General features: G+C 51.2%; 2 protein-coding genes across 8 annotated transcripts; one reads left to right on the top strand and one right to left on the bottom strand.

The window, feature by feature from the left end:
* Positions 1–653: 653 nt before the first annotated feature.
* On the bottom strand, positions 654–14276 carry GID4 (GID complex subunit 4 homolog). 2 transcript variants are annotated; one of them, XM_044978882.1, is made up of 6 exons: positions 13947–14274; positions 8825–8884; positions 8180–8287; positions 6235–6336; positions 5372–5502; positions 654–3476 (listed from the first exon to the last, which is right to left on the bottom strand). In XM_044978882.1, the coding sequence occupies exons 1-6, from the start codon at positions 14136–14138 to the stop codon at positions 3413–3415; spliced, it is 657 nt and encodes a 218-aa protein (XP_044834817.1). In that variant the 5' UTR covers positions 14139–14274; the 3' UTR covers positions 654–3412. The 2 variants fall into 2 exon arrangements, with proteins under 2 accessions (XP_044834817.1, XP_044834818.1); XM_044978883.1 differs by lacking the exon at positions 8180–8287 and having other exon boundaries at positions 13947–14276.
* ATPAF2 (ATP synthase mitochondrial F1 complex assembly factor 2) lies at positions 10921–25717 on the top strand. Of its 6 annotated transcripts, none has more exons than XM_044978879.1 (9): positions 14390–14467; positions 15185–15337; positions 19084–19128; positions 19559–19704; positions 20336–20433; positions 21925–22005; positions 22519–22631; positions 24241–24356; positions 24986–25717. In XM_044978879.1, exons 2-9 carry the CDS (start codon positions 15208–15210, stop codon positions 25121–25123), a joined length of 867 nt encoding a protein of 288 aa, XP_044834814.1. In that variant the 5' UTR covers positions 14390–14467; positions 15185–15207; the 3' UTR covers positions 25124–25717. The 6 variants fall into 6 exon arrangements, with proteins under 6 accessions (XP_044834815.1, XP_044834814.1, XP_044834813.1 ...); XM_044978878.1 differs by having other exon boundaries at positions 14407–14467; positions 15164–15337; XM_044978875.1 differs by having other exon boundaries at positions 14447–14467; positions 15153–15337.
* Positions 25718–25719: the final 2 nt, after the last annotated feature.

Here is a 25719-nt window from a genome sequence, read left to right as displayed (position 1 = left end):
ATGCCAGGGTGGGGGAAAACCAGCATTTGTCGGAAAGTCACCATGGGCTCCAAGAAGATAATGTTAGCACCTCTCTCCACAACCACTAAAGAAACAGCAAATGCAAACAGATGGACATTGTTATACTAGTCAGCAAACATGACTCCATTCCTAAGCCACAAAAAAAACCTTTCAGGCTTTCCAGGAAAGGAAAATAAAAATAAATTATATAAGCCAGAACAGCAAGATATGTAAACTAACCACAGAGCTAATTTTCCTGAAGTGGCCATGTTCCAGGTTTGATGTGTGGAGCTGTAAGAACTGTGTTGTCACCACTGTGTTTGGGAGGGGGCATCAGACTTTTCAGCTGCCAGTCAGCCATTGTTGCTTTGAGAAAGCAGCCAAGAAAGGAGGGGGCTTAGGTGCAGGTACTTAGAAGCTTTATATAAAGCTAACAATTGGGAAGAGTTTTACAGAGAACTTTCTCACTATGATAATTTGATTGTTAGAATGGCAAGCAGAAAATAAGCTATTCCAATTAAAGCCAGGGTAATTCACTTCAGACAATCAGTGGCTTATTGGATTCTCCAGCCATAAAGCTTGATCAGCAAGATGCAACTTGCTGTTCCTATGAAACAAGAATTGCTTTAATTTACAAACACACAAACAAGCGCTCCTTAAAATACATTTCTTTTTAATTTGGACGTTGATAGCTCTGCAAAATACTTCTCCCAGTCTCTTTTCCATAATTAATCATAAATATACTCGGACTCTGCACCCATGTTAGGTTTTTTGTTTTTTTTTAAACTTTCACAAGACTCAAAGACCCACCCTCCCACTTACTTTCCCCAAGAAGTCTCACCTTGTTAGTTTTCTTTCACCACAATGCAACATAATTAAGAGCATTTCCTCTTAGCTTAAACAGTTTCAGAAGAAAAAAAACCACAAGCAAATCAAGGCTTTAGAGAATAAAAGCTTCTCCTTTTCTGAATGTAAGACAATCCTTTAAAAAAAAATTTCATTCCTTTGCAACTTTTGGATTTCAGCTGAAATATGCTTTATGTGAGGGGGAAAAGAGCCCCGTCTGTCCCAAATCCCTCTCAAAAACATCAAGTCTCAGTGGTTTAGGGAACACATTAGGAGAGCTTCCTGATTATTAGATGACCCCAGGGACCTCCTGCAACCCCGGTTTCTGCATGTGGCCACCACAGTGTTTAAAGTTAAAGCCTAACTCTAATTGTCACACAAATGTCATAGTGATGGGTTTGGGTATCAGTGACAATATTGCACACTGCTCCAGAGGCACACAAACCAATAACAGATTAAAAGTATTTGCAAATTTAATTTTTGTTAAAAGGGTCTAAGGAGGCGTTACCGCAGATGGGCCTGATCAGTTTTAGTCTGGAAAAGAGAAAAATGCTCTATTCATATTTTGTGGCCACAACTGCCTTCTCTGAAATAAGACAAACCCCTCCCAGTACACAGGAGTGAGTCGGCAGCCCCTGTGCTGCCAAGGCGCCTTATTCAATCATTGTATCATCAGAATAGTGGCCCTAGACAAGACACTTCTCTCACCCACCCTGTCCTCTGGCTGTTATCGGAGATCATTTCAGCATTTGTCTTCTAGCCATTTTTTAACTCCACCGTTGCTTTCCATCAAGACCTACAAGAAATTAAGTTCCCTCATCCTTCACCTTTTTCAATATACCAGGTGGTTTCCCTTTAAGATGGAAACCTACTCCTTGCCTGTTTAGGCAACTTTTCCCAAATGTGTCTTGAAGCTGGGGCACAGCTAGGGTAAATAGGGCCACAGGACAAAACTTTGACTATTATGTCACCGAGCAAATTAAACCGGTTCATTTTCTTAAGCAAAATAAATCAAGTTCCCAATGTGGAATATACAAAGTGAGCCCACTGAGACCTGAATGCTTTCCCATTAAGGCTTAAACTATCAACTCAGCCTCTGCAAAATACAATACGGACACTGTGAAAAGGAAAAGTTAGTTAAAAAAACAACTTTGCACTCCATAAGTGAAGGGCTTTGCTTTTTGATTGCAAGTGGCAAACATTCTTTAAAAATGATTTGCTCTGTTGGTACAAATCTCCCTTTTCTTAATAGCTTTTTTTTTTGTATTAAATAAAACAGGCAGAAAAAAGCAAGGTAAGTTGTCTCACAAAAGCCCTGCACGCATAGAGTATCATATTAAATATACAACTGATGCCAACTTTTAAAATGTCTTTTAAAAAAACCTCCCCCCACACATACACGCACACACTTTGGCACACAAGCCTTAAGTTATTTCACTTGAACGTTTCAAAGTTGTAGGACAGCCACTGTTTTTTGTTGTTTTTTTTCTGCTTTGCCTGGTATAAAGGTATCAAGCAGTGATGTTGGTGTAGCATGAAAAATAGGTACAAATGCTAAACAGTTCACTAGCATCATTTCTGCAATGCTGCTAAACACTTGTACCAGGACGATTTTTCCAAAGCTGCTGGTTGATTACATACATATATATAAAAAACTAATGTAGACATTCACGGTTTTCAATGTGAAAACAGTAAAATGTAATTCTGAATAATTGTGCATTTGCCATAGGGTCCTTGGGAAGAGGAACCATAAAAATATTTTTTTTTATTAAAAGTCTTTTTTATTTTTTTACCCTTAAGTAAAGAGCAAATATACACTTAGTAAGCAGAGCTCAGATCCACTTCTACTGAGGGCCTGGAAGTCTTTACATTTAATCTATTCCCCATGGCATATCAAGACAAAGGAACAGCTTGCAGCTCAGAAGTGGCTAGCGTTCCTGAGAGATCTGCAGCTCCGGCTAACCTCATTAGCCAGTATGAGCTGGAGATTCATTAGGTCTTCAAGACTTGTCTGTCTCAGCCAAATGCTTCTGTAGTGGACTCTGCAGATCAGCAGTTCTCTCCGCTAGGCAAAGCCTCACTCATGCATTGACACGCCCAGGCTCTGGAAGTGGCAGAGCTGTCAGACAGAGCGACAAATGTGAATGGCCACAGTTCTTTGTATTTCAGCCCATACTAGGATGTAACATGAAACCATAAGTGCTGAGCTTATGTTTTCTTATTACTCAGAGGAGAAGGTATTGATTCCAGCTAGGACCAAACTTCCAGAAGGGGGTCAGGAGGAATTTCAGTGATAAAGAAACTAGCTGTGCAAAAAGAAAGTGCATTTAAAGGTAGCTTTAAAACCAGATTAAAGATCAAATTGCCATTTGGCAGGAGGGAGACTCCCAGCTCCTGCAGCCATGCTCCTTGGGTCGGATGGGCTGACATTCATGCTTTCTTTCACAAGTCCGTTGGGCAGAAGAGAAGCGCGTGTCCCTCCACTCCGACAGGGACACCTCTCTCGTGGCAGATCACGCTCTCTCCTGCCCGGGTTGTTTTCACTTGGTATCATTCTGTCCGCCTGTCATCGGAACTCATAAATGGGTGCACTGTGCTCAGGGACATGAGTTAGATTCAGAGACTGATACCTAAGAGGAAGGAAAAACAGGGAAGATAATGACAAGACACAATGAGCCATTTCCCCTTTCGACCTTTCCCTGAGCTCTGCAGCTCTTCAGCTGCTTACACTTTAGGATCTGACCATTCAACTTCAGAATGGACGCAAGCTCTAAAACATGCCTCTTTGATTTAATCCTGATTTTCAGCCCCATCACTTTGGATTGTCTACAGCTGGTTGTATTTTGCTGCAATTCACAAGACACTTTTAAATTAACGTCTGATGCATTCATTACATCCGGAGAGAAAAAGCTGCACCCGCATCAAGGGCTCTCAAACTCTTAGACCGTTTCATTCCTCGCTGTGCAGACTTCCCACCCATTCACAATCACCTAACAGCTCTGGCCATTGCTTACTTTCCTAATATTGCTAAAAATACAGGGCTAATAGTCTTTTCAAGCTATCTAGCAAAGGAGAGCCAAGGAGAGCTCACCATGCGTCCTTGGCAGAGGCTCTGCAGACTAGGATGAAATGAATGAAACCTAACTGAAGGTTGTAACAGCAGAACTGTTAGCAGGGAGAACACTCTTTGCTCTCTTTTCAGAAGGTCCTTGCCTGCCTCCTCCACAGATGCCTGCTTTTCACTTGGTCCTGCCCAGGGCAGATGCAGAATGTTGGGTGCATGGAAGCTCTAGTCAGAGAAGATGAGCAGAACAAATAGTACAGAGGAGGCCAGTCCTGGAGTGGCAAGACTGTATTGCTGTCATCCCCCCTCCCACCTCTTTTACCTTAGCATGGGAGCAAATATGAGAGAGGCTTGTGACTTGCTAGTGCAGAGGACACAATCTTACCGAGCCCACAGGCAGCCTCCGCGGCACTGCTCAGGAGAGCCCGTTGCTAGAAGCAAAGTGCACCAAGGCTGTAGCAGTGCAGCACAGGCATGGCCAGCAGTTTGGCTCTGGAAAGAGCCTCTTGCACAGTGGCTCCTCCATTCCTTCCCCATGAACTACAGAGATTTCCGGATAGTAAAGATGGAGCGGGGGATGGCTGTTCAGGAAGCCCGCACCTACTGTACGCGTGGAATTACTGAAGGGGTCAAGTTAGCAGCTACTCACAAGGCTTGACATCAGTTATTGGGATGGTGTTACCAAGATGGGGATATTAATATAAGGACAGCTCTATAGCCAGTAAGAAAACCCTATTCACAGCATCCAGCAAGAGCCCGCAAAGCCTCAGCATCCAGGAGGCAGCCATGAGCCCATGACTTTGACCTGCTGGTGAGCCCTGCAACTAAGCGACCGACACTGGGCATCAGCACACCATGCTAACAGGGTAAGCCGGGAAGAGAAACATCCTGAAAGTCAATCCTGAAGAGGTTAAAAGGGAATTGCCAGCATCACAGAGACAGTATTTTAATCTCAAGATGCTGAGTGTTCTTCACTATGCCATCATGTGAAACAAGTCACGGCTTCCTCTCAACAGCGGGCAGCTGAAGAATGAGTCACTTGGGTAGCATACGGTAAGTATGATGCCAGACAAGCAGAAGGAGGGAAAGAAAAGCTTTTGACATGTAGCAATAGTATTTAGCAGTAATTCACCAACAGCTGCCTGACCTCTCCACTTCAGATCTTCTGACCTCGATTTTACTGTGCTCCGTGGCTAGTGACAGGTATGTGAACGGGCAGAGCTGTCAGACAGAGCGACAAACGTGACACCACTTTTGGTGCTGGCACCTACAGCTGACCTAAGCACACACTGTGCAGAAACTCTCTCTCCACGCCAGCCCGAGTTTCAGATGCCAGGGGCTGTGAGTAGGGCTGGTAGATCATTGTAAGGTCCTCCATCTAATCCCAGGGCTGTGACGTGACAGGAGCCCAGACACTGCCAGCATCCTTCAGCCTGTAGACGGGAAGAAAGCTCCCCTTACCATTCTGAACTCCTGTGGTAGTAATAGCCCTCTATGGATGCTGCAGACTTCTGGAAGCTGATGTAATAAAACCCAGCAAAGGAAGCACCGCTGATGTCTTTGATCGTGTGATCTGGGACTAGGAACTGCTCCTGCACAAAAGGTAACAAGGGTTTGTATTTAAAATGGGTTTGAACCTTTGCCTCCCGGTAGTCCTGGGGTCCAGATTTGCACTTGTCATAAGTCAGAGGGGCCGGGCTCTGGAAACTGAGCAGAGAAAGATGCCAAGTGAATATTTCATAGCGGTGAACTCATTTGAGTCACACCAGCATGGACCCCAGGACTATTCAGCACGTATATAGTGACCATTGTACTCTTTCACAAGAGCTCCACTACAACGGTCTTAAAGGGACACTGTCCATTTGCAACCAACCTGTTTTAAAGAACACATTAGAAATCATTTCAGCTCTTTCACCTGCCAATTTGTGGTTTGACAATCACATTTTCCTATTTTTAAAGGCAGCGATTTTCTCCCACTGTAACAGCATGAAAGACCCACATAAATGGGAGGAAACAGACTTAGCTACCCAGTGGAAACAATGAAATTGGCTATACAGTGTGTCAAAAACACACAGCCAAAAAAGTTTCTTATTCCTTCCAGCTACCTACATGTGTGGAGGGGTGCAGAATAACTTGACAGAAGTGCCATTTTTAAGATGTTTATGTCTCTCTCAAACAAGGAGGGATACATTCTTAGTGTTGCTCCAGAGACACCCTTCCTGGAATTTCATTCTGTATGCAGCACCCATGGTGTTTCATGTTCTAAGTATTGGCAGTTTCAGACCAGCTGGCTGGGGGACACACATCTACAGGGAGTTTTTTACCTTCCACCTCATGAAGACATAGTCCCCGTTCTTCAAATCCTCGTAATCAAAATCATCCGAGTTAAATGTTTTCGCATACTGGTAAAAGGCCTGGAATTTCCCCTGAAAGCACAGAAAACACAAAAATCAATTCCTAGAGCACAGCCGACTTTCAGTTAGCAGAGTTTATGAAGGGAAGAACCTGTTACCAGGTAAGAGTCGCTGGGAACTGCACCCTGCACTGGCAGGAATGGGAAATGGATGATCCAGTAGGATTTTTTGTTTTTATCCCCAAGTTTGGCAATTTATGATTTCTAAGCCATTGCATCACAGATTCAAGCCAGACTAGCTAGCCAACTCGCCTCGATCCAGGGCAGGCATCCATATCAAAACCACCACTGCTACTGGGCCCTCTGTGGCAAGTCACAGCAGAGGCACTAGGGATGGAATGGGCCATGGAATCAGAACTCCCCGTGTTCTCTCCAGAGGTGGCTGAAGATCGCACCCTTACAGCTACTCCCCCTGTAACTGTTCTGTTGTTAAAGCAGTGGTCTCAAAACTTTTCAGGGTCTCCCCTCCCACCAAGCCAGAGATGGGAGTGGGGCCATGGCTCCCAGGGTGGGGGAGGAACATGTACCGGGATAAAGGGGATGAGGCCGGGGGTGGGAGCGGGGCTGGGCCAGGCACAGAGCCGCAGCCAGGTGCAGGGCAGAGGGGGGCTGCGTAGCGCTCCCTCCCTGCCCTCCGTGTGGGCTGGCCCGGGCCCTGCCGCACCATCCCTGAACATTCCTCCGCACCCCCCAGGGGGGCCCACCCTACAGTTTGGGGGACCTCTGTGTTAAAGGTTCTCAGTCTCCAGGACTGTCAAGCTAGCACCTTTCACCAACAATAGAGAACATTTTTAATGTTAATGACAAAATTCAAAAATATTTGACTGCAGAAATCCAATGTCCCTTCATCCCTCCCTACAGGAGAGAGGCAGCTCCAATGTCTAAGGCCTGCCACAGTTTGTGAAATGACTTCAATCAACCTGCAAATGAGACTGGGGTATAATCCGCTTTGGCTGCGAAACACACAGCCGCTCCTTATACTCGTTGGGTAGAGACATGAAACTCACTGCCGTGAAGATGGTAAGGGATTGGTGCCCAAGAGAGGCACACCAGCATACTCTCAGTGAGGAGAGAGAAGGCCCCCCACACAGGAGGGTGACTGGCAGAAATCCCCGAGCCTGCCTCTCCCTCAGCACAAGTACTATGTTCCATTAGGAACTGAGAGGCAGAAATTTCTCCTACTTAACTGGTATTGGTTGGTCTCTTCCACTCCACTCCCCCTAGGCCTTACTCCAGATGTGGTCCCATCAGCCAGAAGATTATCATCATTCGTTCTCAGGAACACATCTGGAGTAAGGCCTGGGGGGAGTAGAGTGGAAGAGACCAACAGCACTTGTAAAGTCTGCAAAGAAATCCTCCAGCCAAGCCAGGGAAGGTCAGAAATGACATTCCTGATCTATGGGCTTGTCTACATGGGTGATTCTTACATGGACATAGCAGCACAGATGTCACTGCACTGCTGGAAATCACTAGTGCTTCACTTGGGTAAAGAGCAACTTGTGCCAGGGGAGCTTCCCCCAGTTTCAAACCAGCTGAGTCATGCTGGTGCCAGTCACTTTTTTCACCAATACAGAGTGTCCACACCAGGGCTTTGCACTGGTGCAGCGACATCAGTGGAGTTACATTAGTAGGAGTGAAAAAAAGGAAAGAAAAGAATCCCTATGGGAGAAAGCGACCAGGAGTAAAGCCTAAGGAGAGAACTTTTCAGGCTGTCTTTGTATATCAACAACAAAGATACACCACAACAAAGCCTTAATTGTTTCTTTTTAAAAAAATCTTTTGCATATCCCCTTTAAACAGGTAACATGCTTGGGTTGGTTTTAGATCTGTAGTTGGTTGCCAATGTGTCTAATTACCCAGTGTTTACGATCGACGTCTTCATCTGCATCCCATTTCCGTGTTAAGAAGGGGTGTTTTTTACTGATTATCTCCCCTTCAAAGAAAGTGGTAAGGGTCGGGTATTCCTAGGAGGAGGGTAAAAAAAGATTTAAGATTAAGGAATTTTGCCAACAACAAAACAAAAACCACAAACCCGGGTCCTGTGTAGGAGAGGAGAGACACTCAGAAAGAAACCTGACAATCTGCATGTTAAACCAGTCATCTTGCTGAATGCCTGAGAGGTCAGCTGTTAATACAGGCAGGTCCTACATGAAAGGTGTGGAAAGAAGAACTTCAGGAAGATCTGGCTTGTCTGGAGGTTTGGGGCAACAAAGATACACACACAGCCAATTAAACGGTGATGGCAAAGTCAGGTCCACTTCAGCTCAGCCCTTGTGAGCTGCTATCAAGTTAAAACAATTTTTAATTAAGTTGCTACAAAACCATTTATACTGGGTTTACACTGTGTAAAAAAAACAAAGGAAAGGGGTTAAAGTACCCAACAGGCGTCTTAATTATGGGCTCAACCTCACAGACCTTCATACCTTTAGCCAGAAATCGGAGCAGAGGCTGCCCTTCACTCCCATGGAGTATAGAAAAGGAGTTTAGTAACACGTGCTCACCTCTGTAAGGCCTTTAATCTTCAAGTATCCACAAAGATAGGAGTTTTCCATATCCACATGCTAGGACAGAGAGCACAAAATCTGTAAGTGTGTGTATCCAGGAACAAGATCCCTAAATTGGCCCAATGCACTTTGGTCTCAGCTCTGTTAAGGATGGTATAGAACTGCATTGCCCAGCTTTGTTCATAGGTCATTCACGTTGATCACACAGTGGTATCTGGGCTCAGGAGAGAATCATTTAGGGGTATCCACTTCACCTTTTCTGCAAGCGGGCTGGGGAATGTCTCATGTGCTTTCAACTAATTAATAATATGTTCTACAAAATATTTGACAAAGATGGGTAAGCATCCCCGTTTTACAGAAGGGGAAGTTGAGTTGGAAGTGAAGTGATTTGCCCAATGTCACAGCACATCACCAGAACCAGACTTCCTGATTTATCTGTCACCCTCTCTAACCACATGCTACCAGCAATCTAGACATCTGCGAGTGACAAGAACAGAGGGAACATCCTCAAACAATCAGATCTTTCTCCCTTGCCACCTGAAACTCTGGTTTCATCCTTGGCTTTGATGGCGACTGTTAGTAAATCTGTCTCTCATCACTTCCATAACGTGACCTACCCCAATGAGTTCTCTCTACTGATCTGGCACTAAGGCCTGGTCCCTTCTAAACAATCCCATCACTGCTGCACACAAGAGCCTTCTCTGGAATATCTGCCATCCAGAAAAGTCTGCATGTACCTCTCTTCAAACTGTATCTTAACACATACCTGTCTCCCATTCCCAATGCCTTCGTTTCTCCCCCGCTTCTGACTGAATGTTCCATTTACTTGCCATGCAGTGTCTAGTTACTGGGATACTTCCATTTCTAGAAACTTCTGCTCAGAAATCCACAAATCACCAGATCAGCTCTCAAAGCAAAATGAAGAGTTTGAAAAACCCTGACTCAAAAGCAAAGATGCATCTTTCCCATCTGTAGCAAATTAAGTGCAAATATTTCACTGCGCTTATGCAGAATAACTGTAGTTAACTCCGCCTCTCCGATGACATGCAAAACGTCAGGGTTTAAGCTAAAGGACTGAGTATTCTTTGGGGGGAAGAAGAGCTGTAATGAAGCTGATCAGCCATAGGAGGACTCCATTGAACCTAGCTGTTCCAGGTCACTCTTGTGCTGTTGACAAATGTAGCACTGTATGTGAAGGTTGACAGTGTGGTTTAAATGCTACTCCTGTCTGCTGACTTTAGGACTTTGACATCATTCCACAACACTGACCAATGTGTCAGGCTGCATCATAGCTCGTTATTTAAACCTCCAGATCTTTTGCAATCCAGTTGGAAACAGAGCTGAAATATGCAGCATGTTTTACTGCAAGAGCGTATCAGATATCTGGCTTGCCACTTGTACACCACCCTACATCTCACCAGCTCTGCCCAAAGTGATCATGCCAGTGCCTACAACTAAAAATACAGCACAGAGAAACAATCCCTCTAAATAGGAATGGGAGGGGCTGCAGAGACAAGTGCTCATTTAAAGAGATCCCTGCAGCACAGCTGGGCCCAACAGCTGCTCTTGCTACACTCTGTTCCAGGACTGATTGCTAGGGTTTGCTCCAATGCCTGGTCTACACTTACAATTTATCAACCTCATTGATGGCTGTGAAAGAATCACACCTGAGCCCCGTAGTTAAGCTGACCTAGTTCCCAGTGTAGAAGCAGCTAGGCTGACAGCCTAAGTCGGCAGAAGAATTCTTCTATGTCTACACTTCAACCATTACAGTGGCATGCTGCACTGCTTCAGTGTAGATCCTCACTACAGCGATGGGAGGGTTCAATCCACCTTCCTGAGTGGCAGCAGCTAGGTCGATGGAAGAATACATCCATTGACCTAGCACTGGGGGTTTGGTCAGCTTAACTACATCTCTCTAAGCAACACAGCTGAGTCGACCTAACTTTTACTGTAGACTCGGCCTCAGCTACCGCTGCCTGCAGAGGTGGATTAACTACAGCAACAGAAAACACCCGAGTGTTGCATTAAGAAGGGCCCACACTATGGCCCAACGGCGTAGCTGCAGCGCTGGAGTAGACATGGCAGTTGTTCCCTTGTCAGCATGAGATCCAAAGGCTTCAGAGCCAGAACTAGACGTGCAGAGATGGTGAATCTCAGGGCTGGAGAGCTGAAGTCCCAAGGTGAGTCCCACAGGGCCAAACCACCTGCAGTGGCTGGAAAACCTGATGTCTGGGGCATCTTACACCCAGATGACTAATATCAAGTAGTTTCCTCCCCAGCCCTCCTGATACAGGCTGGCCTGGCATGCAACTACCCACTCAGCCTATTACCAACCCACTCAGCCAATCCCAGCTGCTTGTTTTTTCTTCCTCAACTGAAGCTGAGGGACGAGCCCCCAGACTAGCAAAGGGTTTCTTTCATTTACTACGTTCTACCCCCGTTGCTCCATGAAGGATGATGGGGAGACATCATTTGCTGAGCAGATTTGCTCTAGCTCATGCAGGGGCACTCTGGGGTGGGGGCCTGGTGGGTCCCTAGAGAGGTCTCACCTGCCTCGCCCAGCTCAGAGGTTGTTCTTGTCAGTATTACAGCTGCCCTTGTGTTGCAGGCCTGGACTGGGGGATCCACCTCACAGGTGCTGCTGGCCCAAGGTACATTTAGAGCCATGAAGGCCTTCACAGGGTGGGAAGGGTCCCTAACCTCCCCTCGACATCCACCTCACAGGCACTGATCTCTGAGAATGAAGCGTCCTACAGGCAGGGGTCTCAGAAGGCAGTAGGTCCTGATCTAAGGGAAGCGGTGCCCGGGGAGGGATGTGTGTCGCACAGGTGGGTGTGTGTTTTGGGGACAATGTAGATCTCGGTCTCTGCAAGAGAAGGTTTGCGAGGGAAGGGGGCCCATGTGGAGATCTTAAGGAGTGGAGGTTGCAAACTGAGAGAGAGGGGTATTTTAAGAGCAAATATTGCATGTATAGATGTTGGATCCTGATCTCTGTGAAATGGGGGGATTAGGGAAAGAGGTCCCCATGGGGTGGTCTTTGGGGGAGGGTGCTCAGGGGGCCGTGAGTGCTTGGGCTCAGGGGGGCCGTGAGTGCTTGGGGGTCCACACTCTGGGGAACAGGCATCATTCTAGGGAGACCCTGGTGAGGCAGGGGGTGCTCAAGAGGATCCCCAAGAGCTGCTCTAGGAGAACAGGCGGGATCTTAGGAGAAAGGCCCCAAGAGGCAACACAGGGAGTACTGGGGCAGATCCGGGGCAGGGGGGTTTGCTCACGAGGGTCCCTGGGAGGCACTCTAGGGTGGACTGAGGTGCCCCAGAAAGGAGGATCCCAAGGCGATGATCCTAGGGAGAAGTCTCTGGGAGGGGAGTAGAGGGTGCTCTAGGGGGGACCCCCATGGGCAGGACCTCAGGGGGTGCTCTGAGGGAGGGGGTGCTCTAGGGGGACCCAGGGGAGGACCCCAGGAGGCAGCAGGAATGCTCTAGGAGGTCCCCAGAGGAGGGGTGCTCTGGGGCCCCCAAGGGGAGGACCCCAGAAGGAAGTGGGGGGACACTCTAGGGGGATCCCTGGGAGGGAAGCAGAGGATGCTCTAGAGGGTCCCCAGAGCACACCCTGTGGAGACCCAGGAGGGGGCACTCTAGAGGCGTCCGGGGGGGACCCCAGAAAGGGATGCAGGGGGCGCTCTGGGGGGGTCTCTGGGACAGGAGCAGAGGGTGCTCTGGGGGGTGTTTCCAGGAGGGGGGGCTCAGCGGGGCGGGGACGCTCTGGGGGGGGTCTCTGGGACGGGAGCAGAGAATGCTCTAGGGGGTCTCCAGGAAGGGGGGGCTCAGCGGGGCGGGGACGCTCTAGGGGGTCTCCAGGAAGGGGGGGGGGCGCAGCGGGGCGGGGACGCTCGGGGGGGTCTCCAGGAGGGGGGAGCTCAGCGGGGCGGGGACGCTCTAGGGGGGGTCTCTGGGACGGGAGCAGAGGGTGCTCTGGGGGGGTGTCTCCAGGAGGGGGGGGCTCAGCGGGGCGGGGACGCTCTAGGGGGGTCTCTGGGACGGGAGCAGAGGGTGCTCTAGGGGGTCTCCAGGAAGGGGGGGCTCAGCGGGGCAGGGACGCTCTAGGGGGTCTCAGCGGCGCAGGGACGCTCTAGGGGGTCTCCAGGAGGGGGGGCTCAGCGGGGCGGACGCTCTCGGGGGTCTCCCGGAGGGGGGGGCTCAGCGGGGCGGGGACGCTCTGGGGGGTCTCCAGGAGGGGGGGGCTCAGCGGGGCGGGGACGCTCTGGGGGGGCTCCAGGAGGGGGGGCTCAGCGGGGCGGGGACGCTCTGGGGGGGCTCCAGGAGGGGGGGCTCAGCGAGGCGGGGACGCTCTGGGGGGTCTCCAGGAAGGGGGGGGGCTCAGCGGGGCGGGGACGCTCTGGGGGGTCTCCAGGAAGGGGGGGGGCTCAGCGGGGCGGGGACGCACTGGGGGGTCTCCAGGAAGGGGGGGGGCTCAGCGGGGCGGGGACGCTCTGGGGGGTCTCCAGGAAGAGGGGGGGCTCAGCGGGGCGGGGACGCTCTAGGGGGTCTCCAGGAGGGAGGGCTCAGCGGGGCGGGGGCGCTCTAGGGGGTCTCCAGGAAGGGGGGCTCAGCGGGGCGGGGGCGCTCTAGGGGGTCTCCAGGAAGGGGGGGGCTCAGCGGGGCGGGGACGCTCTGGGGGGTCTCCAGGAGGGGGGGCATCTGCGGGGCGGGGACGCTCTGGGGGTCTCCAGGAGGGGGGGGCTCAGCGGGGCGGGGCGCTCTAGGGGGTCTCCAGGAGGGGGGGGCTCAGCGGGGCGGGGACGCTCTGGGGGGTCTCCAGGAGGGGGGGCTCAGCGGGGCGGGGACGCTCTAGGGGGTCTCCAGGAGGGGGGGCTCAGCGGGGCGGGGACGCTCTAGGGGGTCTCCAGGAGGGGGGGCTCAGCGGGGCGGGGACGCTCTAGGGGGTCTCCAGGAGGGGGGGGCTCAGCGGGACGGGGACGCTCTGGGGGGGCTCCAGGAGGGGGGCTCAGCGGGGCGGGGACGCTCTGGGGGGGCTCCAGGAGGGGGGGGCTCAGCGGGGCGGGGACGCTCTGGGGGGGTTCCCGAGAGGCGGGGCGGGGGATCCCCGCGGGGCTCACCTGCATCACCACCTCCACCTCGTAGGCGTTGCCCTTGCTGCGCTGCTGGCCGCGGAACTTGGCCCCGCTGTAGAGCAGGGAGGTGGCGACCCCGGGCTGCGCCGTGTTGATGGGGGGCGGCGGCACCAGGCTGGCGGCGGCCCCGCGGCCTCGGGCTCCCCCCGGGCAGCAGCACTCGCTCCGCACCGGCATCTCGGGGGGGTCCCCGGGCGCCAGCGTGACACGGGCTGCGGGGAGCCGGCCCGGCCGCCTTACCGACCCGGGAACTCGCCGGTACCCCCGCCGCCTGGCTCAGGGCCTCCCGGCGGCGCCTCCGCACATGCTGATTGGCCCAGCGGGCGCTGCGGGGGGCGGGACGACCGTCCCATTGGGCTATTGACGTCACGTGGGTGGCCGCAATGCTCCCTGGGACTCGTAGTTTTCTCTAGGCCCCAGTGACGGTGCAGTCGGAGGGACAAACTAGCGATTATGATGCTGATTGGACGTGGGCGAGCAAGATGGCGGCGCCCAGAGGCAGAGAGGTTAGCCGAGCAGCGGGGGTGAGGGGGAGGCAGCTGTCCCTCAAGCCGCTTCTGTGCGGCTCCTACAGGGAGCGGGAGAAGGGTCCAGAGCCCTTATATGCGCTGTAGGGTCGCACAGGGGATTCCGTGGGGGTCTGTCCTGCTGTCTTTGGGGCCCACTGATCCCGGCGGGGGCGGTTCCTTTGGGGGCCCGGTGATCCCGGCTGGGGGTTCCTTGGGGAGCCCATTAATCCTGGCGGAGGGCTCTTGGGGGGGGCATTGATCCTAGCAGGAGGGCTCTGGGGGGGGCATTGATCCTAGCAGGAGGGCTATTTGGGGGGGCATTGATCCTAGCAGGAGGGCTCTGGGGGGGGCATTGATCCTAGCAGGAGGGCTCTTGGGGGGGGGCATTGATCCTAGCAGGAGGGCTCTGGGGGGGGCATTGATCCTAGCAGGAGGGCTCTTTGGGGGGGCATTGATCCTAGCAGGAGGGCTCTGGGGGGGCATTGATCCTAGCAGGAGGGCTCTGGGGGGGCATTGATTCTAGCAGGAGGGCTTTTTGGGTGACGTTGATCAGGGCGGCTCCTTTGAGGGGGGGCATTGATCCCAGTTGGGGGGCTTTTTGTGGTGGCATTGATCCTAGCTTGGGAGGTGAGGGGGGAAGCCATTGATCCTGGTGGGCGGTCCCAAGTCATTAGGAGCCTAGGTCTTTAACAGGGCCAGATCGTCCCCATCTAGCCGTTGCTCGCTGCCTCCCGAGAATGTGGCGCAGTTGTCAGCGGCTGTTCTACGCCAGGCCGCCCCAGGCCCCACGGCTGTGCCTGACTCCTCCTGTTGGGGGCCCCAGCCTTTCACTGCCGGGCACGGCACGGACATACACCCCGCCGACAGGTGAGGACAAAGCTGGACAGCGATCCTGCTGCACACACGGCAGATTTCAACATGCTCGTTTCCAGATTGCAGGGACGTTTGTCCGTGGTGGATTTAGCCAGTCCTAAAAGCTGGCTGCGACCACAGTTTATGAGAGGTGCATGATCCCCTGTTTACAGAGGAGGGCTCTGGCTTGTGGGGGCCCCAACTGAACATTTGTAGCAGTAGTTGTGGAGACCCAGGTATTTCAAGCCTGACAATGAACATTTATTATTCACATGTGTGCAGGGCACTGCAGAGGCAAAAGAAAACCACATCCCTGCCCCATCCAGCTTGAAGTCTAATGCCTCATGCCTGCTGCTGACAGTGTGTGAGTGAGTCTGCTGCTGTGCTTGCCGACGGCCGCACAGATGCAGCACGTGCTGCCAGTTCTATTTTAGGTACTGCTATTACCTCAGTCACCACGGTAGCTGAGTACCTCACGTTGTTTAATTTATTCCTTCTCACAACCTCCCAGTAAGGCTAGGCAGGGCTGTGATTCCTCACTTTATAGACAGGGAACGGAGGGAAAGAGAACCTGAGGTCACACACAAAGTCTGTGGCAGAGTAGCGAATCAAATCCAGGTCTCCTGAGTTACAGGCTAACACCTCCACCACTAGTCCATCCTTCCTTAGTCGTAGAAATGGCGCTTTAAACATCTTTCCCATGTGGGTTCAGTGGTTTCTAGAGGATGGTGAAATTTGACCCTTTGTTTCTCACAAGCCAAGACCCTGAACTTGCAATGAAATGCATGTCCTGGAGCCCCATTAAAACAGGACTAGGGGGTGTGTCTTGTTGCAGGATGAAGGTCATGGGCGCATGCTTGAATAGTCCTAACAACATGGCGTTCTTTAAGTCCCTTAATCCTGCAACTGTCTTGGTCTGGGCAGACTCCCTTTGCCTTCACTGGGACTCTGGAAACCCAGGGGCCTGCGTGTGCAGTCAGATGTAGGAAGGGAGCCATAGTCCAGGCCCAGTTTGTCACTACCTTAAGGACAAGGGTTTGGAGAGGTAGCCCATTCTCCCTGCTTTGTGTGGGAAATGGAGCCAGGTATCTGTCTGTCTGTCTCTGTAAGTGGTCCAGTCCTGTGTTAACACAGACTCAGATCTGGATCCACAGTACAGGCACGTAGCTCCCAGTTTGGAACTTGTTATCAGCTGTTGCTCTGCATGTCCTCAAAGAGCCTGTCTTCCTATGTTAATTTATTACTACATTATAAAGCCAGATGGAACCACTGTGATCATCTAGGCTGGCCTCCTGCGTAACAAAGGCCCTAGGGTTCCCTTGAATTCATTCATTAATGTTGCCTGTGGTTTTTGTTTGGAGCAGGGAATACGGTGGGTGTGACGGCTATCAGTGCAGGGATCAAACTGTTACATGTGGGCAAAGTCAGGGAGTTAGCAGGTGCTGTTCATGCCATTTAGAAGTCTAATGGTTGTGCCTGGCAACAGTGCAAGTGCCAAATGGAAACTGCTTCTAAGACTGGGGCCTGTAACCCCTAGCGGTATATTTGCTATTGCACCAGATGGGCTCCTGGGCATAACAGGTGCAGCTGGGAGGGAGATCCTCAGTTTAAAGGCCTGGGGAAGAGCAAAGAGATCATTGCTCCCCCAGTATATTAAATTGCATGCTGCAGTATACCTGGCATCTATGTGAACGCCCTCAGGAAATGGGTTCATGCGTTGTGGGCAATGCTCCTGGATCCAGCCGGAGGGCATTCAGGGCAGATGACAGGCTAGCTTGTTGCTGTAATTTAGGGGCTATTGTTGAGTCAGGCACATCATTGGCTTCCGTCTGAAATCACACCCGAGGGAGCTGTTTTAAAAGCTGGTTGGATATTGGTGACCCACCTAAGCTACATAGGAGTTGTAGCTCCTGCTGATCGGAGTTGCTGCATCACTCCAGCAGGTGGAACAGCTTTGACCAGCTGAGCAAAGCTCCTGCCAGGTCACATAACTTTTGTTTCCAAGACTGTGTCTGGAGAGCTGGTCGACTGACCCAGAGCTAGTTTATTATTCAGTCTGGCAAAGAGGGGCTTGGTGGTAGGGATTGCACCAGCCTGTATTCCAGGCCTGCTCTGTGCCCTCGTGTCTCACATCTGTTTAATATTATCATCCGTCATGTTTATTAAAATAGTACCCATGGGCCAATCAAAGGTGCCCCCACTGTGCAAGGTGCTGGACATACACAGAGTAGCAGATGGTCCCTGCCCCAAAGAGTTTATAGTCTAATTAGACCAGACAGATGTGAGTGGGGCAGGTAGAACAGTCAAGCAGAGTGGACACTGGGGTGACAGCAAATGACATGTTAGTGCCATGTTTTGTTTTTTTGTTTTTTGTGGTGGGTTTAGTTAGGAACGTATCAGCTAACTGGAGAGAAAAGGGCAGGGCAGGGGAGAAGAGGCGATGTGAGGCCGGTGTGGAGAGAAACAGATGAAGAGACTGGGAGAGCAGGTTGGAGCAAACAGCTGATCAGCACTGGCCACAGACAGTCCAGTCACAATCACTGCAAATTCTCTCAGTGTCCTGCTTTGGCTTTTCTGCCCTGATCAGCTGCAGTCTCTGGCTCCTCCTCCCTACAGGTGTCCCCCAAGGCCACCCGGTGTGAAGGAGGAGAAGCAGCACCTGGTCCTAGTGCCCCCAGAGTAAACAGCATTTGAAAGCTGTATGTAGAAAAAGATCTGGAGTGCGTAATATGCCAACACCGTATTCCTCTGTTGAAATACACAGGAAAAGGATTGCTTTTGGGTGGGAGGGAGTGGAAGAATGGTGCTGTAAGTTGGGTGTCTCCCTTCTACCTGGGCACAGGTGGTGCTTAGAAAGTGGGTGGGGAGAGGGGCTGAAACTAGAGTGGATGACCCAGATGCATCCATGGGGTGACTCTTTGGTTTCAAAGGGCTCACAGCAGGACTGAGCCTGACACGTTACTAAGCCAAATGAGCCATAACACACCTGTCGATGTCATGCTGTCACGGAGTGTAGGGGGATCAGGTCCTGCACCCCCGGACTCCCTGCCGATTCATCAGGACTCTCAGCCAGCCAGTAAAGCAGAAGGTTTATTTAGACGACAGGAACACAGTCCAACACAGGTTTTGCAGGCACAGATAACAGGATCCCCCCGGTTAGGTCCATTTTGGGGGCCTTACAGCCCCCCTCGGGGATCAGAGCCCTTTCTCCCTGCTCCCCTGTTTCCCCAGCCAACAACAGTCTGCCTAACCCCCTCTGGCCCCTCCGCCTCTTTCCCGGGCCAGGAGGTCACCTGACCCCTTTGTCTCCAACACCTTTGTAGGGAGGGGCCGGGCCATCAGTTGCTAGGCGACAGAGTGTCAGGCATCTGTGCTGCTGGAACTGAGGATCTGTACCCAGCCCCCAGTAAGACTAGTCCCACTTCGTCACACATGCCCATTGCTTTGTGTATGGGTGCCACACAACAGGCATGAGACTACAGCTGGGCCCGGCGTGCTAGAGGGAAGCAGCTGCTCTGCTTAAAGAGGGGCCCCTGGTTCATGGTGAGCTCCCAGGACAGGCCTCGCCCCAAAGCCCTGAGGCAGGTCCAGAGGGACTTGGGCACATGGGCTTGTGTGGAGGGACTCTGAACCAGCTAGGGAGGGAGGCCAGCTGTGCTATGCTCAGCACTGTCATGTCAGATCCGCAGTGGGCGAGGATGAGGAGTGGGGCTTGACTATTGTTCTCGCTGCTTTCTGAGTAGATGTAATTTCCCCCCCAGAAAGGAAGAGGTTTTACCAGAACGTTAGCATCTCCCAAGGCGAAGGTGAGTGCTTCTGCCAGGAGTCTGGTGGGGTGTCTGATGCATGGCCCTTTGTGTAACAGCCGGGCACAGGGAAGGGTGGTTATGGAACGCGGGCCCTGCCTACTGGCAGTTGCTGGCCAGGCCTGGAAACCAGACCTTGAGAGCCAGCTTTGTCACAAACCTGGTTTGCCCTTTCCCCATTGGCTGGCAAAACCATGGGAAGGGAAATGGCTTCCAAGAATGGTTCTTGGGAATTCTTTTCTGGTAGAGCAGGGCCCCATAGACCTTCAGTGGGGAGACTCCTGGGCCAGGTGTATCACTGGCGTTGCCCGGGCATGAGTTTGCCCTCTTCAGCTTTCTCTCTGAATCTGTCCCCTGCCTGGGGGTTGCACGTGGATCCCGCGTGTGCTTTACCCTGGAATCCCGCTGGGTTTCTAATCTGATCCCCCAGGTGGCTTTGAAATAAACCTTGACCACAGGAAGCTGAAAACGCCCCAGGCCAAACTCTTCACTGTCCCCAGCGAGGCCCTGGCTATTGCTGTTGCTACGGAATGGGATTCCCAGCAGGACACCATCAAGTCCTACACCATGCATCTGGTGAGTGCAGAGGTGGGAAGGAATCTAACAAGTGGTTTTGCGGGGGCCACTGCTATGGACAGCCTCATCTTGGATAAAGGTGGAGCATAGCATGCTGGGAGCTGTAGTCTGTGCGGGCCCCATCTCTGAGCTAAATACATAAACTAGATTGATGTATAAAGGGGCTGAGTCTAGCCATTTTTAAATTTTTATTTTTTTTTACACTTTCTTGGCTTTTGCCTGACCCACAGTGCTGGGGCAAAGCGTGCCTCACCCGTTAGCAGCTATTGGGTCTAACCCCAGGGTTAAAAACTGCCCCCTAACATGGGCCAAATTCCCATGTGAATGGGACCTGACTCACCGCTGGAAATGCTTCTCATCCAGATTATTTTACCCCAAGGCCTCCAGCATGTTCCCATCCTGTCACTGCTCACAGGAGCACTGTCTTTATGGGCCTGATCCAAAGCCGGGAAGATTCCCATAGTCTCCAGTGGGCTTGGGCTCATTAATCTCCCGGGCTAGGCTTTGCATCACTATCCCTTCATCGTCGCTAGCACAAAAAGGATTCTTCAGCTGTTGTCTGGGACCTTGTAAAATCAGAGCTGCCGCCTCCCCAGCACTCTGGCTGGTGTAATTGCCTTTTGTTTTGCAGACCACATTGTGCAACACAGTTTTGGACAACCCATCTCAGCGAAACAAAGATCAGCTAATCAGAGCAGCTGTGAAGTTCCTGGAGACAGATACTGTCTGGTAGGAGACTGACTGCACTTGCAATTCACTAGGGAAACCTCTGGCTTAGAAGCCAGGCCAGTCTCATTGCATTATTATGGGTTATTACATCTTCCAGCTGGGCAGACCGGAGGTTTGGAAACGCATTAAGCTGGGCGACTGGTTGGCACAAATACAGCCTTTGGGACAGACGCCCTGGCTTGAACAATGCATCTGCCCTTCTCTTTCTGTAGAGGTACAGCCCCCGCAATGACCCCAGTGTGTAGTACGTCCCCTTGAGCCTAGTAGCCCATGCGGATCAGAGGACAGGCCCCTTCTGAAAGGGGACCAGCACAAAGCCACTCCTTAGGGGTAGTGAAGCACAACTCACTCATAGTGTCAACCCGCCTTCTCCAAACTCACGAACCCCTGGGAGACTTCACCACCTGCAAGGGGGGGCCAGTTCAGGCCTGGCGTGATGGGGTTCAGCTCCATTGAGACTTTGCCCTAGGCCTGAATTGCTCCCCACAAGATGTTGCGGTCTGTAAGAATTTGGAAGAGCAAGAGCCTTGGATTTGGCTTTAAGGAGCATGGCATTTTCCGTGCTGAGCCTTAACACCTGGTTTGCTCTAGAATTCCTTTCTATTATATTTTATTTTTTCACTGAACCCATGGGCCTGCCTCGTTGAACTCCAGGAGCTCTGACCAAGGGATCGGAACTGTCTTTGAAAAGTGCAAAGAACAACTTGTGGCACCGAGTCTCTGAGCCCAGATCAATTAACTTGGGCTCATGCGGTGGGACTACAAATAGCTGTGTAGACATTCAGGCTGGAGCGTGGGCTCTGGGACCCTCGCCCCTTGCCAGATTTTGTGGAAGCGTTTTTTAAAACAGATAGCTAACAAGTTTGTGCTTCAGGGGTCAGTGCCCCTGCTCTGACCACTGGACAGCACTTAATCCCACTGCTGATTTAGGGCCTGATCCAGGGTGCACTGAGGCCGACTGCTGGCCCATTTGATAGCAGACAAGTAAGTGGCCTTCCCTGTGCCTCGGTTTCCCCATCTGTAAAAGTGACTCACCGTTAGTCAAAGTGCTTTGTGGCCTGTGGCTGCAGAGGTCTCTCGTGGTGTGAAGCAGAGCTGAGGGCTGGCACTCAAGCGGGCTGTGAACAGCCCCCACAGTTATTTCAGGAGGACACAGGCACAGACCTGGAAGTGATATCACAGCATCAGGCCCTACATTTGGGCAGGGCTGTTGGAGCAGCATCTCTCCTTACAGGGATCAAGAGCTGGCTGGTTGTCTGTCCAGCAGAGGGCTCTGGATCTGGGGGAGGGTCGTCAATGGAAGCTCTTCCTTTCCTTAGCCGGCAGCATCTGCTCAGTTGAAGCTTATGGTCAGTACCTGCTCTTCAAATACTGGGCTCCCCTTGCCATCACCGAAAAAGGCTTAGCTGCCCGGTGGGTTTGCTCCATGTACTGTGTGAAGAAGGCCAATAATTTGTCGGTGAAGGTTGTTTTCTTGTTGCAATGTTCTAGCTACAGGGTGGAGGAACCAGCCGGCCTAGTAGAACTTCAGAAGAATGAATGGGATCCCATGATCGAGTGGGCTGAGAAAAGGTAAGAAGTCAAAGATTTTTCCCTTCTCGTTGCTAGCTGCCCTCTCTGTGGAATTCCGAGGGTGCTCGTCACTGCACTATCCGTTGGGCCATGGAAATGGGGTAATGAGGAGGCATTGGAGGGCAGAGACTGTACCTAAGGGGTGTCAGTGAGGAGCTGCTGTTGGCCAGTCTCCAGCGTGATGTCTTGGTGACCCCTTCACTGTGTGTCTCAGCCCATTGAGGAGGAAGGGAATTATGCTTGTAAATTCCTTAAGCAAGACCAGATGTTGCTGCACATGCAACACTGCACTGACTGGCTCTGTGAATGAATTGGAGTGGTGCAGTGTGGGTAGGAAATGTCCCCACATAGACCCCGAGGGGAAAAAGCAGGTATAACCCCAGCTGACAACAGTGAGGGTCATACCTGCTCTCGCCAGAGCTAAATTTAGCCAGAGTCTTGCTTCATAATAATACTGAGGCTCCCGTGTCTCAAAGACCAATTGTTTGTCTGGTACCATCTAACTCATTCCAGGTACAACGTGGAGATCGGCTCCTCTACTAGCATCATGGGACCCAGCATCCCAGCCAGGACCAAAGACACTTTCACCAGCCATTTGGCATCTCACAACATGTGGGCACTGCAAGGTACTGAGGACAACTTATCTGGTGTGTCCGTTCATCCAGGGTACACGAAGCACCATTCACATATATGCCCTTTCCTCGCTCAGAGCAGCAACCAGCACAACAGAAATGTTTTGGGGAAGAAAGGGAGACTTTAAATCAATGGGGGAAAACAAAGGGGGATTGTAGTTTAAAATAAATAAATCCAAGCTAGACCTTTAGCTCTGTATCGCAGGGTCTCTCTCTTCACTGTACAGTGTCTTGTTGTATTAGGCCCTGATTCTCTCAGAACTACTGATATTTTTTTCCCCCTTAACATGACATTTTCAGGTGATTTCGGTCCAAAATTTAGGTGGTTACCAAGAAAAGGGGTTTGAAACCCCAAGTGCACAGAAACGATTTTATGGTTTCATGACTTTCCCCCACCTCCACCCCAGTAAATGAAAACCCCTTGAGTTTAGATTTAAAATGTAAGAGCTGTGGTTATTGGCAGCCCAGCTGTTCTACTCTTGTGCAACTGAACAGATCCAGAAAGTGAACGTGCCTGGAAACAAAGGTGAAACTAACTAATCTGTTCTCATTGCTCATCCTCCTTGAAGTGCAAGATGCAAATAAACAGTAAAAATGGTGAAAAGCGCCCAAGACTTTAAAAATTCTTTCAGGCCAATGGTAAATATTTAAAAATGGAGTTTTACCCCAACACGTCCCCTCTTTATTCCTTGTGTCATTCTCCTTTCAAAATAAAGATGTTTTAAACAAAGCAGATTAGAAACCCACCGGAATCCCTGGCTACCTCGTCAGAAGACAATGAGCGAGACCAAATTCTTAGTAGAAAAGTGTGCTCTGTTCTGATTTCAGGGCCTCCTCAATCCTTCCTGCAAACAGTTCTGGTCACCTTTTGTTTACAGCTTGTGTTTGGGGTAAGGTCGGGGATGCTTCTTTTAGTTGATTGGTTGGTTGGTATTTTGGCACGTCTGTCTTCAGCTGGGGACAGTAAGGCCCCAGGCCCCAGCTGTTGTATTCCTGGGCAGTCAGTTAACTATTGATCCCAAATCTGGCCTTGACTCTAGCTGATCGCTCAGCTCAGATTGAGCATGATTCATGCTTCTTTGTCTCCTCCCCTTGCCTTGAACATGGGCCTGATTTTCAGTGGTGCTCAGCACCTCCAGCTGTCACAAATGCTCATCATCGCTGCGGATCAGGCCCCTTTTTCTCTATCTCCCTCTCCTAGATGGTTGTGCGTGTTCTCTGATCTAATCCCCAGCTCTTCAGTGCTAAGATGTGAGCTCTGCCATCCTGCAGAAGAGAATCCTTCCAAATTTGTACCCAGGAGTGTGGCATTATTACGTTATAAGGGTGTGTTTCAGAATGAGAGAAAGCGGTTTGCAGTCAGTGATGCAGCCATTTGCATCACAGTAACAATGGATCCTGATTAGCAACGGAAATTTCATGTGTTTATTGACTGTGGACTTGACTCTGTAGAGTGCATTGATCCAAGGTGTGGGGGATCATCTACCCGTCTGATCCTGCTGAGCATGTTACGCCTTGGCTGCACCTTCAGAAGGTGTGAAGATGCTGACGTGATTTTGTATAAATAACTGTGGTTCATGTTTGATATTTTCCCCCCTCCCAGGTATAGAATATGTGATCACACAGTTGAAATCTCTGATTCTGTCCATGGGACTGATTGACAGACACATTCCGGTAGAAAAAGCCGTGCAGCTGTCTCGCCTGGAGGAAGAATACCAGGTAAATTATGTTCCAGAGCAACCCTATCATTCAAATAGCGATAATCTCAGCATGACAAGTGATCTCCCAGCACAAACGACTGGCCACAGATCTGCCTGCTATTACAGGAGACGTTCACTCCACCAGGCTGCCTCTGATCAATACGGTTTGAATGTTCAGCCACTCAATTCACGTGACGAACAGCCAAAGGCGCTCTGAGACCAACCTGCCGAGGGCTGGACTGCTGCTTTTCGGCCCTCCTCCAACCTGCAGTGCAAAGCCCAAGGATGGTCTTTATTCTGTGTATTGGCCAGGCCTAAGCACTTTGCCAAGGACTAAGCTAACGCTAACGTGATTGTTGTGAACAGAAAAAGCTCTGTCCTTGCACAAAACCATCCTTGACCCAAAGTCCAGTGAAGTTAATGGAAGTCTGACTTGAATGAGCTTTGGATCAGGCCCTAATATGTTGCCTTCTGTAGCCCCTTTCACTTGAGGGTCTCCGAGCGCTGGGCAGGCACTGGTTAGTGAGGCGTTGGTGCCACTCCTGGGAGGTATTAGCTCTGTTTTACAGACAGGAAAATGGAGGCCAAGAAGTCCAAACCCGTTTCTAACTAACTCTTGAGTGAGCTGCTTATTCTCTCTCCTCTCAGATCCAGCAGTGGGGCAACGTGGAGTGGGCCCATGACTATGACCTGTACGAGCTGCGTGCCCGCACGGCCGCTGGGACCCTCTTTGCTCACCTTTGTTCAGAGAGCTCGACTGTAAAACACAAGCTGCTGCAGGACTGAGGCTCTGGGGAGCGACGCATCAGGCAGAGCTGGAGAATGCCCAGTACAGATTACAAATGCAGCCTGGTGGATTGGAGCCATTGGCCGGCAATCCGCGCCTGCCAGTGTGGTGACTTAGCATTGCGAGGGCCATGACTTTATGATGATTCCTAGCGGAGGCGTTTCGTCCTAGCTTGGCTAGTGCTGAGGGTGCTGGTGACCCTTAGCAGCCCTGGCTTTTGTTACAAAGGAAGTACAGTCTGAGCTCCCTTCGGCCCCAGTGAAATGCCCTGTCCCTGGCAGTTGCCACAGGCTGCAGCTCAGCCAGTGTTTATGCTTACTCAGAGGGGTAGCTAGTCTACATTCTAGGCTCCCAGCCGTGGGACCAGCACCCCAGCAAAAGGGCTTCGGTAAGGCTAGGCACACGCTCCAGCATAGGTCCCACCTTGGCATCTGCCTGCCCATGGCCCATGTTTGTTGCTAAAATCCAGAGTCATATCCTTGGAGACAAGCCCCAGCTGTGCCTGTTCCTCACCCAGTAATGGGCTTCTGCCCCTGTGCAAAGCTAGGCTCAATCCCAGTTTGATTAAAGGCGTCTCCTGCTAGATACTGGAAGC

Source organism: Mauremys mutica, chromosome 11 (assembly GCF_020497125.1).
Source record: "Mauremys mutica isolate MM-2020 ecotype Southern chromosome 11, ASM2049712v1, whole genome shotgun sequence".
Taxonomy (NCBI): domain Eukaryota; kingdom Metazoa; phylum Chordata; order Testudines; family Geoemydidae; genus Mauremys; species Mauremys mutica.
Note: the sequence above shows the minus strand (reverse complement) of the source record. Positions and strands in the feature narration are given on the sequence as shown.